This window comes from Mustela nigripes, chromosome X, assembly GCF_022355385.1.
Source record: "Mustela nigripes isolate SB6536 chromosome X, MUSNIG.SB6536, whole genome shotgun sequence".
In the NCBI taxonomy this organism is placed as follows: Eukaryota; Metazoa; Chordata; class Mammalia; order Carnivora; family Mustelidae; genus Mustela; species Mustela nigripes.
In genome coordinates this window covers 82,160,731-82,178,129 of record NC_081575.1, presented here as the reverse complement: position 1 = coordinate 82,178,129, position 17,399 = coordinate 82,160,731, and the positions used below count along the sequence as shown (strand labels likewise).

Below are 17,399 nucleotides of genomic sequence, written 5' to 3'. Positions count from 1 at the left end.
TCTTTGAAACATTACTAAATAATCCTTAGATGAAAGAAGAAATCATAAAGGAACTTTAGAAAAGTTTACAACTAGGGGCACCTGGTAGGTCATGATCTCAGGGCCCTGGGATTGAGCCTTGTGTCCAGTTCTGAGTATTTTGTCTGCTTGAGAGTCTTTCCCTCTCCCTCTGACCCTCCCTCCTGCTCTCTCTCTCTCTCTCTCTCTCTCTAAAATAAAATGAATAGGGGTGACTGGATGGCTCAGTCTGTTGAACATCTGCCTTCAGCTCAGGTCATGACCTTAGGGTCCTCCAAGCCCCACACTGGGCTCCCTGCTTGGCGGGGAGTCTGCTTCTCCCTCTCCCCCCATCTGTGCACACACTCTCTTTCTTGCTCTCACTCTCTCTCTCTCTCTCTCTCAAATCTAAATAAATAAATACAATATTTTTTATTGTGGGGTCAAGAGTTCAAGCTCCGTGTTGGGCATAGAGTTTACTTAAAAATATAAATAAATAGAGACACCTGGGTGGTTCAGTACCTTAAGCATCTGACTCCTGATTTCATGACTCAGGTCCTGATCTCAGGGTCCAGGGACTGAGCCCCAGATTAGGCTCCATACTCGGTGGGGATTCTCCTTGGGATTCTCTTTTTCCCTCTTCCTCTGCCCTTCCTCTCTCTCCCTCTTCCTCTGCCCTTCCTCACCCCTCTCTCCCCTCACCTCATGCTCTCTCTCTCTCAAATAAGAATCTTAAAAAATAAAATGTTAAAAAATTTACAACTAAATAATATAAAAACACTACATGCAAATTTTGTAGATCACAGCAAAATCAGTTAAAACAAGAAACCTGTAGCTTTAAATACATTTATCAGGAAAGAAAGGTTGAAAAAGATACACTTTAAAACCAATAAAATGGTTAACTGTGGAAGGAAGAGAACAAAAGTTGGGTGCAGGATTAAAAGAGAATAAATAAAATGAGGGGCTTTTTGTGTAACAACAATGAAGATGTGTCATGAACCATAGAATATGACCAGAGCTCACTTTGAGAATCAAACGGGTACTTCTTTTTGCATGGGGCCTCAGATTCCCTGAGAGCTACCTAAGACTATTATGTATATGCACAATGTGAAATCTATTCGTGTCCATCCTGAGCATAGGAGGCCTGGATATGGCAAAAGCCAGACAAGTTCATTTTGTGGATGCATACAATTGTGCACTCCAAAAGTTAACAAATCTAGTCTTTATTTGGAGGGCTGACCCTTAGAAGGACTTGGAAATGTAGAGTTTGTGAGAGCAGAGTAACCCAGTCTTCCTTGAGGGGGAGCTCAGGAACTCTGAAAGCTGGACAGGTCCACTGTGTACTGTGAAAGTCTTCGCGGATCAAGGGCTCAGGGACCCTGCATGATAACAAAAATTGTTCTGTGGATTGGAATTTACTCCCTTTTAAGACTGGGGCATGCTGTTTTGTAGAAAGCATCTCGGGCAGTCTACCGGCAGGGAAATCAAGAGACTGACTTCGGGAGGCAGTCTGATAAGGAGTAGGGCTTAAGTCAGAAATGAGAAGGAATGACGCCAGGAAAAAGGATCCCATGACAGGCGGCTAGATGTTAGGCAGAGAAAACGTGGGGATCAGCATCACACAATGAGAAAACAGAGGATCTGACGTTAAGGACTGTGAAGGGTGAGGACGACAGGTAAATTAGGGGATAAAACATCCGATCCTTGAGGAATATGAGAGAACTGGGGAGTGAAGGAGGTTACAGTAATTACGTCTTGGGGACCTACAGGAAGACGACTGAGATGGAGAGGAAGACGCGAGAACCAATGGACGATATGACGTCAAGGATGGCCAGGGTGACGTCAGGGTTGGAAAAGGGTATCAGAGCAAAAAGGAGCCTGCGCACCACTGGGCCCGCGAATGGATACGGATCCCACAGTGCACCAAACGCACAAGGCTCACCTCCCTTTCCGGAAGCATGCTGAGCTTATTGGTCCGTCTGCTCGGCCATCCCTTCCTCCCACCCCCTTGCTGGCTTCAGCCAATGAGCATGGACGCCGGTGCGCGCGGGGGACGTTTTGTGACGTGCATGCTACGTGCGCTTTATCAAGCGTCTTCCTGCGCGGCAATCTTCCCAGTCTCTCAGCTCCTGCACGGTAGCTGTTCTTCCAGTTCTTTTGCATAATTTGGAGGTAAGCAACGCGTATCTTGTGGGCCGGCTGCTCCTGGCCTCACTGATGTGCGACGCGCCAGCCAGGAGCTAGGTGCGCGAGTGGGGAGAGCAGCGGCTTCTGACACGTAGGCTTGGGCTTCTCCCGAGTGGGTAGGTCCGTGCTGAGAGATGAAACTTTAATTTTGGTGGGAGGCTGGCTCCTTATATCCGAGTGCGAGGAATGCTGGGAGGGACTGGCGACGTCTGTGGCGGGAGGGACCGCGCGACAGCAGAGATTTGCGGGTGCCCTTCCCCCACCACCACGTGACCGCCGCCATCTTGTTCTGCCGGCGCGGAGGGAAGGCAGGGGTGATCGGGCCCTGCGCAGTGGCACAAAATGACGGGCGTGGTGGTGGTGATTTGAGCATGCGCGAAGGCCGCCCCCAAATGGCTGCTTCCCTGATGCGGCACTGCCGATTCCCGGCTTTTCCGCTGTTCTTTTAGGTCTGCGTTCGGGTGTCTTTTTGTTTTCGTCTTCCTCTTTCTTTATCCATTCGTGGTCCTGCCTTTTTCATTTTTTTCTCTTTCATCTCTACGGTTTCTCCCACCCTTTTTCGTACTCCCTTTGCAGTACTCAAATTGACGGCCATGTCTTCTGAAGAAGGGAAGCTTTTCGTGGGAGGACTCAACTTCAACACCGACGAGCAGGCTCTTGAAGACCACTTCAGCAGCTTCGGTCCTATTTCGGAGGGTGAGATATGGGCCAGTTGTATGATGAGTTGGGTGTTTGAAAGTCTGGAGCCCTTGAGTTTCAAGAAATGGAAGAAGAAAAATCAGGACCCTAGACTTTAACATACTCCTTTTTTTTGGTTCTTAGTTCTAAGGTAATCTTGCAAGAACCTCCTAATTTTCAGTTGAGGAGTGGTGGGAGGGGTCTATTCTCTACGGGACACCCTTTGCGGCTTGTGTTTCTTCCCACATCTTTCTCTTTTTCCCCAGTGGTTGTTGTCAAGGACCGGGAGACTCAGCGATCCCGGGGTTTTGGTTTCATCACCTTCACCAATCCAGAGCATGCCTCAGATGCCATGAGAGCCATGAATGGAGAGGTGAGGTCTCCTACCTGCATAGGGGCCCTGCCCCCATCTGCCACTTGCACCATTCTTTCTGTTTTTCCCTCTGTGTCTGCTAGGGGCATCGCGGCCACCAAACCCCGCAGTGCCCACTCACAGGAGCGTGACTGCCTTCTGTTCTAGGGGGTGGAGGGCAGCGGCAGACAGAGCCGGGCTGCCTGGGAGGCGACGACTGGTCCTGCATGAGGCCGAGAAGCCACCTGTGGATGGTTGACCTACCCTGGGCTTAGGTAGTAGAGTCTGCAGACCTGCGGGCCTGGCCCAGAGAGGACCTCGTGAGTCTTCTGGGATGGACTCTGAAGTCTCAAACCAAGAGAGGTGTCTGTCTAGCCCTACTAGTGGGGCAGCTTGTAGGAGTGGGGAGGAGAACTCAGCCTGAGTTCAGTCAAGATGTAAGTAGTAGCAGGGGGAACACGGTGGATTCAGGTCATTTTGTGGGATTCTATAGCTCCTGATAAAGCCATTCTGGTGAAAGGAGCTTATTCTGGAACATGGCACCCAGAACCTGGTGCCCAGCAGGAGTTTCTGGGCAAAAGCCCACCTGCCCTACCCATTCTTTCTTCACCACTGCCCTGTTTGACCACCAACCCATCCTCCTTGTGTCTCCCCACGCGTAGTCTCTGGATGGTCGCCAGATCCGTGTGGATCACGCGGGCAAGTCGGCCAGGGGAACTAGAGGGGGTGCCTTTGGGGCCCATGGGCGTGGTCGCAGCTACTCTAGAGGTAAGTGCAGTGGTAAGTGTGGATATGGGGGAGAGTGGCTTATTAGTGACTTATGTCTAGACAGCTGCTTTTCAACTTTTTCTTAATCTACTCTAGGTGGTGGGGACCAGGGCTATGGGAGTGGCAGATATGACAGTCGACCTGGAGGATATGGGTATGGATATGGAAGGACCAGAGACTATGGTGGCAGGTGGGTAGCCAAGGGATTGGGGTGCTCTGGTGGTGCTGCTTTCTTCTTAAAGAGCTCAGCTGCCTGGTAGTTCATACATACTTGATTTTGGTGTTAACTAGTGTCAGTTTTTACTGACACTAGTTATTGTAATGAGGTTTTAAATGTGATACTGTGTTTTGAGGTGTGCATGACGTACTAGTAAGTTGTAAGATCATGAAATTGTAATATGGTAGGTGGTAATAACATGTTTATCATGTTTTGTTGTATGTGTTGTGTGTAATATCTGATTTCTATCAAATAGTATATGTTTGGTATGTGTTTACATGTTACAGTGTAATAATAACAGAACGTGACAGGTTATGTAAATATGTGTGGTTTTTAATACCAGGGTTTCTAGGGTATGTTCTTGCTAACTGCCATGTATGTTTTCTCCCAGAAGCCAGGGTGGTTATGACCGCTACTCTGGAGGAAATTACAGAGACAATTACGACAACTGAGATGAGGCATGTGCACCTAATGTAGGTGAGGCTTACGTGTTGCCACTGAGCGGACCTCTGTCCACCAGCCCTGTCATGTTCCACTCGAGCATTCCTCCTGCCTGTACTTAGTTCACCTGGCCCACCTGACACCACTCCTAAGCCTCCTTTGCTCTCAGGTGCCTGTCAGCTAGTCTGCTGTTGGGAGGGGATGTCTAAAAACCCGTCTACCCTGTAATCTCTTGCCTGGGTATGGAGGAGATGAAGCGGCATTGCTCAGCAATCCTTACCAACCCTGGGAGGTGAGCATGTGTACCTCTGCCTTCCCAACATTACAATTCTCCCCTTCTTACTGTTCTCAGATACACAAGGAATAAAACTTCTGGTCCAGGATCATCCTTCCAAATGGCTGTATTTATAAAGATTTTTGGAGCTGCACTGACACATCTGTTTTAGTACATCAACTTCTATTTTTGAACTGAGCTCCCAAGGTAGCTTGTCACAAAGAACTTTTCGAAAGCTCCATGTGTTTTTAAAAGTTTTTTCTCTTTTAAATAATAATCCTGGGACTTTTGTAGAGTCTGGGTATTTTTTTCTTCTACCAATTTCTCAGTTTGGGCTCTCAGGATTACTGATTATGGCAAAAAAAAAAAATGTTCAGACTGCCTTTAAAAAAAAAATAACGTGCATTTATCATGATAAGGAAGCATTTCCAAATGCAAATATAAGAAATCAGCACAATTAGAGGTGGGTTTTTTTTATTCAAGGTCCCCACCCTTGAGGAATACAGAAGTTTCTTAAAATATTTGTGAGTGTCCTTTTTTTTTTTAGTACTGGAAGAAAAAATACTCTGTTGTGTCTCATTAGCATTTTAGGATGTTCTTCACAGAGCTGATTAAAAAGTTTAAAAATAAAAAACTGATATGTGTTTTTTTTCCCCCTTGCTGACCTGTTTTCAGACTAAAAATGAAAGATCAAGAAGGGATGTTTTTAGGAAAGAGTTTAGTTGGGGGGTAGGCAGCAATTGCCATAAGAGTAGACCTCTCCAGCTCAAAGTTTGGTTGCGTTTGAGTATACATGCTGGGGGTATCAGAGGAAATATTCGGCTGGAATTGGGTTTCTTGAGATAGCCTTTTGGTCCCATTGATTTTGTCACCATTATTTTGATCATTGTCAGCTTGGGAATCAGACTGCTTAGGTTTGAGTCTCCCTAGCTTCTTGGAGCATCAGTGGGTACCCTCCTCACAGGATTGTTCTGAGAATTGAACATCTGGTGGGAGTTAGATCCGGTTGTAAACAGCATTTTCAGTTTCTTCTGACTCTGAAATGTTGGGAAGTGGAGGAAGTGTACTAAAATCTCCTTTGAGGAATGTGGAAGAATCCCGACTTGAAAACAAGGTTCTAAGAGCTCAGACTGGATGCAGATCCAGGATTGAAACAAAGCCTCTGCTGCTCTCCAGCTATCTGATCTCCGGTAGGACACTTAACCTGTGTGCCTCAGCCTCATGGGCATTTCACATTTCTTCTTGAGGGTTAAGTACAGTGAGTAGGCAGGTACAGCCATTGAGAACAATTACCAAACTTCCTATAGGGATTCAGTCTGGTGGTGTGCGGGTCTTTGGTGGTAAGGTGGCTATAGTTGGGCCTGCTTTTGCACCTGTAGTTGGTCTTAGTTTCTCAGTCCTCCTGCTACTCACTTTGGTCCTGGTTCTCTTTGCTGCACTGGGGTCCTGTTGGCTTTATCCCTCCTTTTGGAATTTAATGGTGGTGTCCATGGCTTCTACCTGATGATGCAAAAGTCACATACCACCAGATAGCCGGTTCTGGGACATCTTTAACTGCCTTATTCCATCATTCGTAGGGCATGTGTTAATAAACTCCGTGTGTTCCCTCAAAAGTCCTATATTGAAACCCCAATATGATGGTGTAAGGAGGTGAGGTTCTTGGGGAGCAGGGGTGATGAAGATAGGTAACTAGGTCATGAATGGTAGTACCCTGAGTCACGGGAGAGCTTCCCCCTTCTGTTCTCAGCCATGTGAGGATACAAGAAGCTAGTAGTCTGGGAAAGCACTCCGCAGGGTTCATCCGTGCTGGTACTGTGCTAGACTTTAGCCTCCAGAACTAAAAAATTGATGAGCCACCCAGTTTTGGTGTTATTTTGTTTTGCTTTGTTTTTTTTTAAAGATTTTATTTATTTGACAGAGATCACAAGTAGACAGAAGAGGGGAAGCAGTCTCCCTGCTGAGCAGAGAGCCCAACGTGGGGCTCGACCCCAGGACCCTGGGATCATCACCCGAGCCGAAGGCAGAGGCTCTAACCCCCTGAGCCACCCAGGCGCCCCGATTTTTTAAAGATTTTATTTGCCAGAGCAAGCACAAGCAGGGGAGTGGAAGGCAGAGGGAGAAGCAGGCTCCCTCCGAGCAGGGAGCCCTGTGCAGGGCTCAATCCCAGGACCTCAGGGTCATGACCTGAGCCAAAGGGATATGCTTTAACCGACTGAGCCACCCAGGAGTCTGAACTGACTGAAATGACAGGTTACTGTATTGGAAGAGTCCCATATTGGAAGCCTCCCTCCTGGCCCCAGCTAGTTGGGACAGGCTCCAAGGACCCTTCTACCTAAGCAGTCATGAATCTGCATTGTTTGGCAGGTGGGTGGAGACTAGGTAACTTTTCATACCTCCCGACTGACCCACCTGAGCCAGGAAAAGGGGCATTGTGGCTACCGCCACTGGTTAGGTATTGGGTACTTGGTGTGAGGAGGTGTTCTGTGCAGGGCCTTTGGGGAGCAAAGGCAGTGGGAGCCATGGTGGAGGGCACCTCTCTCTGCTGTTGGGAAGGGAAACGTTCTCGCCCTTGGTGTGGCTTGAGATTGCATAGTCAGCTGCAAGAGTTCCTGCAACAAAGTGATCCCCGACATCAGTAAAGACTACAGCTTCCTGCACCTGCTTTGCTATCCTGATGCCTGATGTTAGAAAGACCTTGTAGAGGTGCCTGGCTGGCTCAGTTGGTAGAGCACGTGATCCTTGATGTTCCAGGTTGTGAGTTCAAGCCCCACATTGGGCTGTAATAGAGCTTACTTAAATAGAAGATCTCTTATAATCCAGCCCAGGAAGGCCCAGTCTCTGGCTGATAATTTGCTCTAAAGAAAAAGGCTTAGAGAACTCTTGGTTTTTCTCACTGCAATTGCTAATAAAATTTCCAGATACGAGATTCGGAGCCCCCTTAAGATGTTCATTAGTCCCTGCTTCAGTTTTACCAGAATTTCCCTAGTGTGTGTGCTTGTCAAGAACCCATGGAGACCAGAAACTCCAATACAGAGGTTCCTTGAGAACCTCTGTCCCAGGGCATGTGAAGACCAGATCCCTGGTCTGCAGATACTTCTATTTTCAAGCCCTGGATCTTGCCTACACCAAAAACATTGACCCAAACGTTTCTTCTAGACACCCAACCTCGCCCATTTCAAGAATAAATCCAAGGCCCTAACCCTTCCCACCCCATGTGGCCTGAAAACCCTGAAGTCCTGTTTCACAGCTTTCTCTGCCTCAGGTTCAACGTGTATAAAATGGGAATAATAGTGCCCACCAGATGGTCATTTGTAGGACATGGCAAATTACCAAGTGAACACGCACACCTGGATCTGAGGGTCTAAGAAAAAACTTTATTTACTTATTTTTAAAGATTTTATGTATTTGCCAGAGAGAGGGAGAGCACAGAGGAAATGACAGGCAGAGGAAGAGAAAGAAGCAGGCTCCCGCCGAGCAGAGAGCCCGATGTGGGACTCGATCCCAGAACCCTGGGACCATGACCTGAGCCGAAGGCAGAGGCTCAACCCTCTGAGCCACCCAGGCACCCAACAAAAAACTTATTAAAAGCTGCTGTGAATACTTGAGTAAGAAGGCGTATCGGATAATGGTCAGTAGCCAGTGTTCCACAACTGCTCAGGACAAAATCTGTCCCTGCCCAGCTGCTGCTTCCACCGTCCTCCACCTCTCCCCCCTCCCCAGGCTACCATAAAGGCCATGATCTTTAGGAGTCACGGTGCATAAAGATCTGAGGAACAAAAAGCCGTTTTTTTTTTTTTTTTTTTCAAATTGGGTACAAGACTTGACATGGAGCTTTTCATAATCTTTTTATTTTTTTAAATAACGTCTACACCCATTGTGGGGCTCAAACTCAAAACCCCAGAATGGTTGCATGCTCTTCCAACTGAGCCAGAGCTCTCATAATCTTTTTTTTTCCTCCATGTGCAAATGCAGTATAGCAATATACTGCTATAAAGCAGTTATGGCAAGCTGCCCCAGATCCTAATGGTGGGTGGTCTTAACATACAGAGAAGGCACAAGGAAAGTTAAAAGTTTCTAAATTGTCAAACACAGACCATGACATTCTGTATAAATGTTCCTTGTACAATGTTGAGTCAAATGATTTAACTCCATTTTAAGCTTCCTTTAAGTAAAACTCATCTTTGGAATTTTCCTTCACTTTTTCTAGTTCTTAGTAGTTGAACACAAGATTCGCAGTCTCTATTTTATTTTATTTTTAAAAGATTTTATTTATTTGACAGAGAGAGAGAGAGCTATCTCAAGTAGGCAGAGAGGCAGGCAGAGAGAGGGGAGGGAGCAGGCTCCCTGCTGAGCAGAGAGCCTGATGTGGGGCTTGATCCCAGGACCTTGGGATCATGACCTGAGCCGAAGGCAGAGGCTTTAACCCACTGAGCCACCCAGGCGTCCCCACAGTCTCCATTTTAACCTTTATGACTGTATTCCATAGTAGCAGGTACATTTTTCCTCACTGGAGTCTGCCCATTTTTCTATGTAAGTGGAAGAATGGCTTGATGAATGAAGTGAACAAAGTGCCCTGGTGTTTACCACTTTATTGTATCTTTTTTCATTTTTATTTTATTTTTTTTTTAAAGATTTTATTTATTTATTTGACAGAGAGAGATCACAAGTAGGCAGAGAGGCAGGCAGAGAGAGAGAGGAGGAAGCAGGCTCCTGCTGAGCAGAGAGCCCGATGCGGGACTCGATCCCAGGACCCTGAGATCATGACCTGAGCCGAAGGCAGAGGCTTAACCCACCGAGCCACCCAGGCGCCCGTATCTTTTTTTAAAAAAAAGATTTTATTTAATTATTTGACAAAGATCACAAGTAGGCAAAGAGGCAGGCAGAGAGAGGGGAAAGCAGGCTCCCCCCTGAGCAGAGAGCCTGGTGCGGGGTTTGATCTCAGGACCCCGAGATCATGGCCTGAGCCAAAGGCAGGAGCTTAACCCACTGAGCCACCCAGGTGCCCCTCTTTTTGTTTTTCTAAGACTTTATTTACTAGGGGTGCCTGGGTGGCTCAGATGGTTAAGAGTCTGTCTGCCTTCAGCTCAGATCATGATCTCCAGGTCCTAGGATGGAGCCAGCTCAGCAGGGAGTCTGCTTATCCCTCTCCCTCTGCCGCTCCCCCTGCTTGTGTCTCCCTGTTTCTGTCTCTCTCAAATGAATAAAATAAATCTTCTTTAAAAATTGACAGAGTACAAGCAGGGGTGCTTGTTCTATAAATACTAGCTTCTCTTTCTTGGCATCCGACATCGTTATTTTCCAGATACTGGCCCTGCATCCTGCTTCCCTGTCCCAATCACAGATCTCAGAACCCCTCTGGCTTTTCCTGGCAAAAGGACTATCCCTTTGCCTGGCACTGGAGTTCCTGCCTTCAAACCTCTGTACCCAGGACCTCTGGCCTATAAAAGGGGGGTAATGAAGGTAGCCCCTTAAATGAGTTAAGACATGGGAAGCACCTAGAACAATGGCAATTGCATGTGGTCAATAAATGTTAGAATTTGTTTTTTTGTTTTGTTTTATTTTGGGTTTTTTTATTTTAAGGTTTTATTTATTTGAGAGCACATGAGCAGGAGTGGCGGTAAGGGGCAGAGGGTGAAGGACAAGCACACTCCCCACTGAGCAGGGAGCCCGATGCAGGGCTCTGTCCCAGGACCCCAAGACCATGACCTGAGCCAAAGTTAGATGCTCAACCGACTGAGCCACTCAGGCGTCCCAAATATTAGCATTTGTTATGTGTGACAGATATCTGTAGGAACAGCAATGGATACAACATTTCTTTCCCTCAGGAATCATGTCATGCTGGGGTTTAAAGACAGTAAAGTAATAAATCAGTGTGTAACATAATGTTACGGAGTAGCAAGAATTAAACCCGGGGTGTGGAGAGCGATGGGATACACTATTATATACAAGCTGGTCCGGGGAGGCTTCTCAGGAGGCAGCTTTTCAACAGAGACGTGAAGATAGCACTGGCGGGGGAGAACAAGCAAGGAGGCTATCTGGTGCTGAGGAAGGGTTCCGCCATGGCACTCAGGCTGCCTTGCACGTCTCCACATAGGCCACGTAGGCAGGCTGATCTAAGTACTGGCAGAACGCCCTCTGAGCCTCAGGACATGGAGCACAAGCAGCTTGAGGAACTACCGTGAAGCCATTCTCACCCCTTGTCTACAAAAGAGGCTGTCATGAGGCGGTTTTCCATCATGCAGGGATCTGGGCAGGTATGAGGCCTTCTGTCCTTTTCCTCCCCTGCCTAGCATGGTACTTGCTCCTCAGCAACGGGGTGTCCCACCGTCTGTGCTGCGGTAATCTGGCCCCTTCCGTTTCGGTGTTCCCCAGCCTGTGGGACACGGGCTGGCACCCGTGGCTGGTCCTGTGTTCGCTGTAAGTAACAAAGCTCTTGATCGAGTGAGGGCACATTTCCTTGCTGACCAAACCCGTCAGCCTAGCCTTGCCTTGACATCTGGGAGAGAGTTAGAGGCGGAAGGAGAAGCAAGCAAGTGCAAAGGCCCCGAGGTGGGAACTTGTTCAGGGTGGCAGGAGCCGGGTGAGCAAGGGAGCCAGTGGCAAGAGGCGAGGTTGGAGAAGTGACAGGGGCCTGGTCCTGGGCCACACTGGCCACAGGAAGGACTCAGTCTTCTCTCTGAGAGATGGAGGCAGGACAGGCATGTGAACAGAGGAGGGCCGAGGGCTGACTTGGATTGGAGCAGGACTCTCTTGCCTCTGGGAGAACAGACGGAGGGATGGGGGTGGAAGCAGTGAGGCCACGGCAGTAGTCAAGGCCAGTGATGGCGGTGGTGGCAGTGAACACGAAGAGGCGAGGTTGCGTTCTGGATACATTCTGAAGGTGGAACTGACTGCTGACGGGTCAAATGAGGGGAGCAGGATGAGAGAAATACTTGTTACGAATCCACGTTAGAGAGGCCCCTGGGTGGCTCAGTTGTTAAGCATCTGTCTTTGGCTCAGGTTACGATCCCAGGGTCCTGGGATTAAGCCCTGCTTTAGGCTCCCTGCTCAGAGAGGAGTCTGCTTTTTCCTCTCCCACTCCCCCTGCTTTTGTTCCCCCTCAGTGTCTCTCTCTGTCAAATAGATTAAATCTTAAAAAAAAAAAAAAAAGGTGAGGATTCCCAAAGCCAAGTGCCAGTCCAGGCCTGGCACCAACTGACTGGCCTTGGGCAGGTCATGTAGGCTCTTCCTTCCGTTTCCCCATCTCTGACATGGCCTAATAGTACCAATTTCATGGGATGGCTGGACTAGATTGAATGGTTTTCCATGTCCATAAAGTGCTTAGGACAGTCCCTGGCACAGAGCACTTGTTCTTAGTAACATTATCGTAGGATGAATGGAAGCGTTCATCAAGAACGCACAGGAGAGACCGTTCCAGAGCCCAGGAACAGTCTGTGCAGTTTTCAAAGGATGTGCCAGAAAGCCAGTGTGGCTGGAACCAAACGCGATTGAGGAAGAGCAACAAGGGGGCGAAGATGGAGAGGAGGCCGGAGAGCCGCTCCTCACAGCAGCCAGGAGCCATTGTGAGTTTCAGGAGGGACCTGCCAGTGCAGGAGGGCAAAAGAGACAGGAGGGAAAACCAATCTGAGACTCAGGCCCGGGGGTGTATAGAGTGGAGAGGGAATGGAGCACTGCTGTCAACACCAGGGGCTGGTGGTTTCTGATTTCTGGGGCCCAGGATAAGAAAATGAGTCCAGTTTGACTTCTTGCCTGAGTCCAAATGCTGGTTCTAGTATCTTCTGCTTCCATGACCGTGGACGGTAAACTCCTCCACAGTTCACTTTCCTCATCACAGCGGGGCTAAATGGCACAAGTACCTCTCACTAGGGTGGTTTGTGACAGTTATAGAAAATGGAAGTAGTAAGAGCCTGGAAAATTCAGGCTGTCAGCAAGACCAGGCAAGGCTGAGCTCAGGAAAGCAAGGGCGCCTTAATATTCAAAGAGCAGAGGCACCTGGGTGGCTCAGTGGGTTAAGCTCTGCCTTTGGCTCAGGTCATGATCTCAGGGTCCTGGGATTGAGCCCCGCATTAGGCTCTCTGCTCGGCGGGGAGCCTGTTTCCCCCTCCCCCTCTGCCTGCCTGTCTGCCAGCTTGTGATCTCTCTCTGTGTGTGTCAAATGAATCAATAAAATCTTAAAAAATATTCGAAAAGCAATGAGATGTATTTAGTGTATTAGGAGAAAACAAATGTAAAGAATCAAGGGTTGTGCCCATTTATCTATATTGCTAGAGAGTGAGGTACCAAACTCAGGGTCCAGTCTTTCCCAGGCCCACCATCTGGCCCCAAATCCTTCCCCGAGTAAATAGAATTGAGATCTTAAGAGCAGAGTGACCCCAGTTCTAGCCCTGTGAAGTGACGTTCCCATCTCTGAGTCAGTCACTGACGAGCCTCATTGGCCTTGTCCACACACTCAGCGTCCAGAGCTCTGTGTGCCTGGCTCCTTTTCATTCAGTTTCCAGCCAAAATGTCTTTCTCATCCCTCCTTCCTTCCCCCACAGCTCAGCAACACTAACCAAACTTCTATTTTAACAATAATACCAATTTCTTTTTTTTTAAAGATTTTATTTATTTATTTAACAGAGAGACACCAATAGAGGGGACACAAGCAGGGCGAGTAGGAGAGGGAGAAGCGGGCTTCCCACCAAGCAGGGAGCCCGATGTGGGGCTCAATCTCGGGACCCTGGGATCATGACTCAAGTCGAAGGCAGAAGCTTAATGACTGAGCCACCCAGGCGCCCTGAGTATCAGTTTCTTATATGACCTTCTTGTTTATCTGTCCAGTTACAGTGGCAGCTCCATGAGAGCGGGTTCAAGTACTACTGTTTTCCCAGTGCCTGGCACCAAGTAGGAGCTTGACAAATAGGTGCTGCTTGGCAGGCTGGCTCTCTGTTTCAGCTTGCGGGGGCTGTTCCAGTGGTCTGTGAGGCTTCTCCCAACCGCAGGAATCTTGTTTCTGACTCAGGCCATGGAGAGTTATTACCATTAAGAACTTTGGCGATGAGGAGAACTTTGGCTTCAGAGGCAAATGTTTTTTGTCAGGAAATGGTAAAATTTAAGTTATGACCTTATGTCCCAACCCCCACTTGTCCTGTTTAGGAAGAAACTTTGAGGGTGAGATAAGTGAATAAGAACCCTACACTCCAGGGTCACCTGGGGAGCTCAGTTGGTTAAGTGTCTGCCTTTGGCTCAGGTCACCATCCCAGAGTCCTGGGATCGGGTCCGGGTCCCATGTCGGACTCCCTGCTCACCAGGGAGCCCATTTCTTCCTCCACCTGGTGCTTCCCCTGCTGTGCTGTCTCTCTCTGTCTCTCTGGCAAATAAATAAATAAATAAACTCTTTAAAAATGAATAAATAAATGTTAAAAAAAAAAAGAAGAAGAACTCTAGATTCCAGTTACACCTCAGCTCTATGTCTCCCATTTTGCTCTTGGGTCTTGATTCTCAGCTTACCCTTGTCACCCCAAGCCACCCAGGCTTTCCCTCAAAATTGCACTGCCTTTTGTCCCAGAGGATGGGACTCAATTTCATGTTTGGTGTCAGCCTTAGTAATGAAAAGTGGTTGCAGCCAGTGTGGTCCAGTGCTTGCCTTTGCATTTCTAAACTAGGGGCCAGGGGTGGGAAGGAGGCACAGGAAGGAAGGAAGAATCCAGGAAAGACATAGCCCCTGGCTGTTTCTCCCACCACTCAAGTCCCTACTGTGATGTGTTATCTTCAAACAGCTCTGGCTTCCAGTTGTTTCTGTCTAAATCTGTTTGTTCTTCTGTCTAGGACCCTTAACTTTCAATCTGACAATAAAACAGCCCCAGGTCCTGTTAGAGTAGGACTTCATGGCCTTCAGCTTTCTTCTCTAGATGTCATGATTGCAACCAAGGTCACTCCCAGCCTCCCCAAGCTGCCTCTGATGACTTGATAACCCCAGACCTGAGACCCTCCTTTCCCCACCCACTGACCTGCCTGCCCTTCTTGCCAATAAATTCTGCCACGTTCTGGCCAAGCTCCAGCAAACTGAAAGGTGCCTTCTGTTACCAACTTGTTCAAAACCCCTTGTTTAACCCAGTGAGAGTGTGTAAATATTTTAGAGAAAAATGCAAAATATGGGGACCCTGGGTGGCTCAGTGGGTTAAGCCTCTGCCTTTGGCTCAGGTCATGGTCTCAAGGTCCTGGGATCAAGCCCCACATCAGGCTCTCTGGTTTGCTTCCCTCCCTCTCTCTGCCTGCCTCTCTGCTTACTTGTGATCTCTCTCTCCCTGTCAAATAAATAAAATCTTTAAAAAAATGCAAAACACAACAAATGTAAGAGATGGCTGTGGTTGTTAATTCATATTATTTCTGCACCAGAACAACCTCTGGCAGATGGAGCATATATATGGGGAAAAGGTCTTAAAACAACTGATAGTATTCAACCTTTTTTTTTTTTTAAATAAAGATTTTATTTATTTATTTTTTTGATAGACAGTGAAAGAAGGAACACAAGCGGGGGGAGTGGGAGAGAGAGAACAGGTCTCCCTCGAAGCAGTGAGCCTGATTTGGGGCTCAATGCCAGGACTCTGGGATCCGAACCTGAGCCAAAGGCAGCTGCTTAATGACTGAGCCACCCAGGAACTCAAGCAATCAACCTTTAGTGGATATTTTCTCTTCTCCAGATGCTCTCTAAGCTTTACAAGTATTAACTCATTTAGTCCTCCGTATGACCCTATGAGGCCATTTTTTTTTTCAGATGAGGAGACTGAGCTACAAAGGGATTAAGTGATTTTCCCAAGATCACAGCTCCTATTTGGCAGAGCCTACAGCAGTGGCCAAGTTATACTGCCTTCTGAAAAGTACTGTAGAACTCCTCAGAAAAACAGCAAACGTTCACACAACAGGTGTTGTGAACACTTACTATGCATTATTTCATTCCTACTTACCTCAACCCTATCATTAGGTCTTATCTAGTATCTTATAGCATGATAGGAGTGAAATTTTAAAAATAATTTTTGAAATTTTAACATACAGAATATTGTAAAAACAACAACAACAACAACAACAACAACAACACAAAACAATTCCAGCAGTTCAGAGAATACGTGTCGCTGGCATCCCTTGACTTTCCTGTACTTTTTTCCCCACCATGTTTCTTTGGAAGCTGAGTGGTGGTATGAAGGGGCGGGGCCCCATCCAGGGAGGGCTAAGGTGTGAATGAGAAAGAGGTTGGTCATAGCATCCTTTATGGCAAGAAAAATACTTGAAAATAAACCCGATGTTGGTCTCAAATAGGAGACCAGTTCAATAAAATGTCACCCTTGAACTCCCTGGGCTTCAGCGTTCCTCATTTGTAAAATGGAGATAGTAAGGAGACCCAGAACATTCAGTTATTAGTATTAAATGGATTAATACATGTAGATCACCATGTGACCAGCATATTAGCCAATAAATGTTAGTGGTTACATGTTTGTGCAGTGAAACAGTTTATTCTTTAGCAACCATCAAATAGAAGGTATTTAAAAAGACACACATAGGGGCACCTTCACTGTTAAATGTCTGCTTTCAGCTGGAGTCATGATTCTGGGGATCAGGCTCTCTGCTCAGCAGGGAGCCTACTTCTCCCTCTTCCTATGCCTGCTGCTCCCCCTGCTTGTGCATGCACTCTTTCTCTCTCTCTCTCTGTCAAATTAATAAATACAACCTTTTAAAAAAATTTTTAAAAGACACCCACAGCTTAGTTACATGGACAAAGGAGGTGCTCTGTTGATCCAAAACAGAGTGGTCCGTTTTTGCTAGAACACACAAAGTGCAATTCGTGTTTTGGATGTGTCTCCTAATTTCTTCTTTTTTTTTTAAAGATTTTATTTATTTATTTGACAGACGGGGATCACAAGTAGGCAGAGAAGCAGGCAGAGAGAGAGGAAACGAAGCAGGCTCCCCGATGAGCAGAGAGCCTGATGCGGGCTCCATCCCAGGACCCTGGGATCATGACCTGAGCCCAAGGCAGAGGGTTTAATCCACTGAGCCACCCAGGTGCTCTGGGTCTCCTCATTTCAAGTGGATTTAAAACTGTTCAGATTAGGGACACCGGGTGGCTCAGTCAGTTAAGCATCTGCCTTTGGCACAGGTCATGATCCCAGAGTCCTGGGATAGGATCCCACATACTGCTCCTTGCTTAGCAGGGAGCTTGCTCCTCCCTCCACCTACAGATCCCCCTGCCTGTGTATGTGCACACCCTCTCGATCTCTGACAAATAAATAAGATTTTTAAAAAACTGTTCAGATTATTGTATGTTATAAAAAGTAGTGTGAAAAATAAAAGTTTTGAGAATTGTGGCAGTTAGTGGATGTTAAGATCCAATGGGAAGCTACTAGATTTTGTATTTCGATTTTTTTAAGTTCTTTTAATCCTGACCACATTAAGATGAATAGAGGGGCGCCTGGCTGGCTCATTTGGTAGATCATGCAACTGCTGATCTCAGT

At 47.3% G+C, this 17,399-nt stretch overlaps 1 protein-coding gene across 3 annotated transcripts; it reads left to right on the top strand.

Annotated features, from left to right (window-relative positions):
* The first annotated feature begins 2,066 nt into the window (after window positions 1-2,066).
* On the top strand, window positions 2,067-5,567 carry RBM3 (RNA binding motif protein 3). Of its 3 annotated transcripts, none has more exons than XM_059385031.1 (7): window positions 2,067-2,169; window positions 2,761-2,880; window positions 3,129-3,235; window positions 3,877-3,982; window positions 4,079-4,172; window positions 4,594-4,676; window positions 4,993-5,567. In XM_059385031.1, exons 2-6 carry the CDS (start codon window positions 2,778-2,780, stop codon window positions 4,649-4,651), a joined length of 468 nt encoding a protein of 155 aa, XP_059241014.1. In that variant the 5' UTR covers window positions 2,067-2,169; window positions 2,761-2,777; the 3' UTR covers window positions 4,652-4,676; window positions 4,993-5,567. The 3 variants fall into 3 exon arrangements, with proteins under 3 accessions (XP_059241014.1, XP_059241012.1, XP_059241013.1); XM_059385029.1 differs by having other exon boundaries at window positions 2,070-2,169; window positions 4,591-4,676; XM_059385030.1 differs by lacking the exon at window positions 2,067-2,169 and adding an exon at window positions 2,203-2,633 and having other exon boundaries at window positions 4,591-4,676.
* Window positions 5,568-17,399: the final 11,832 nt, after the last annotated feature.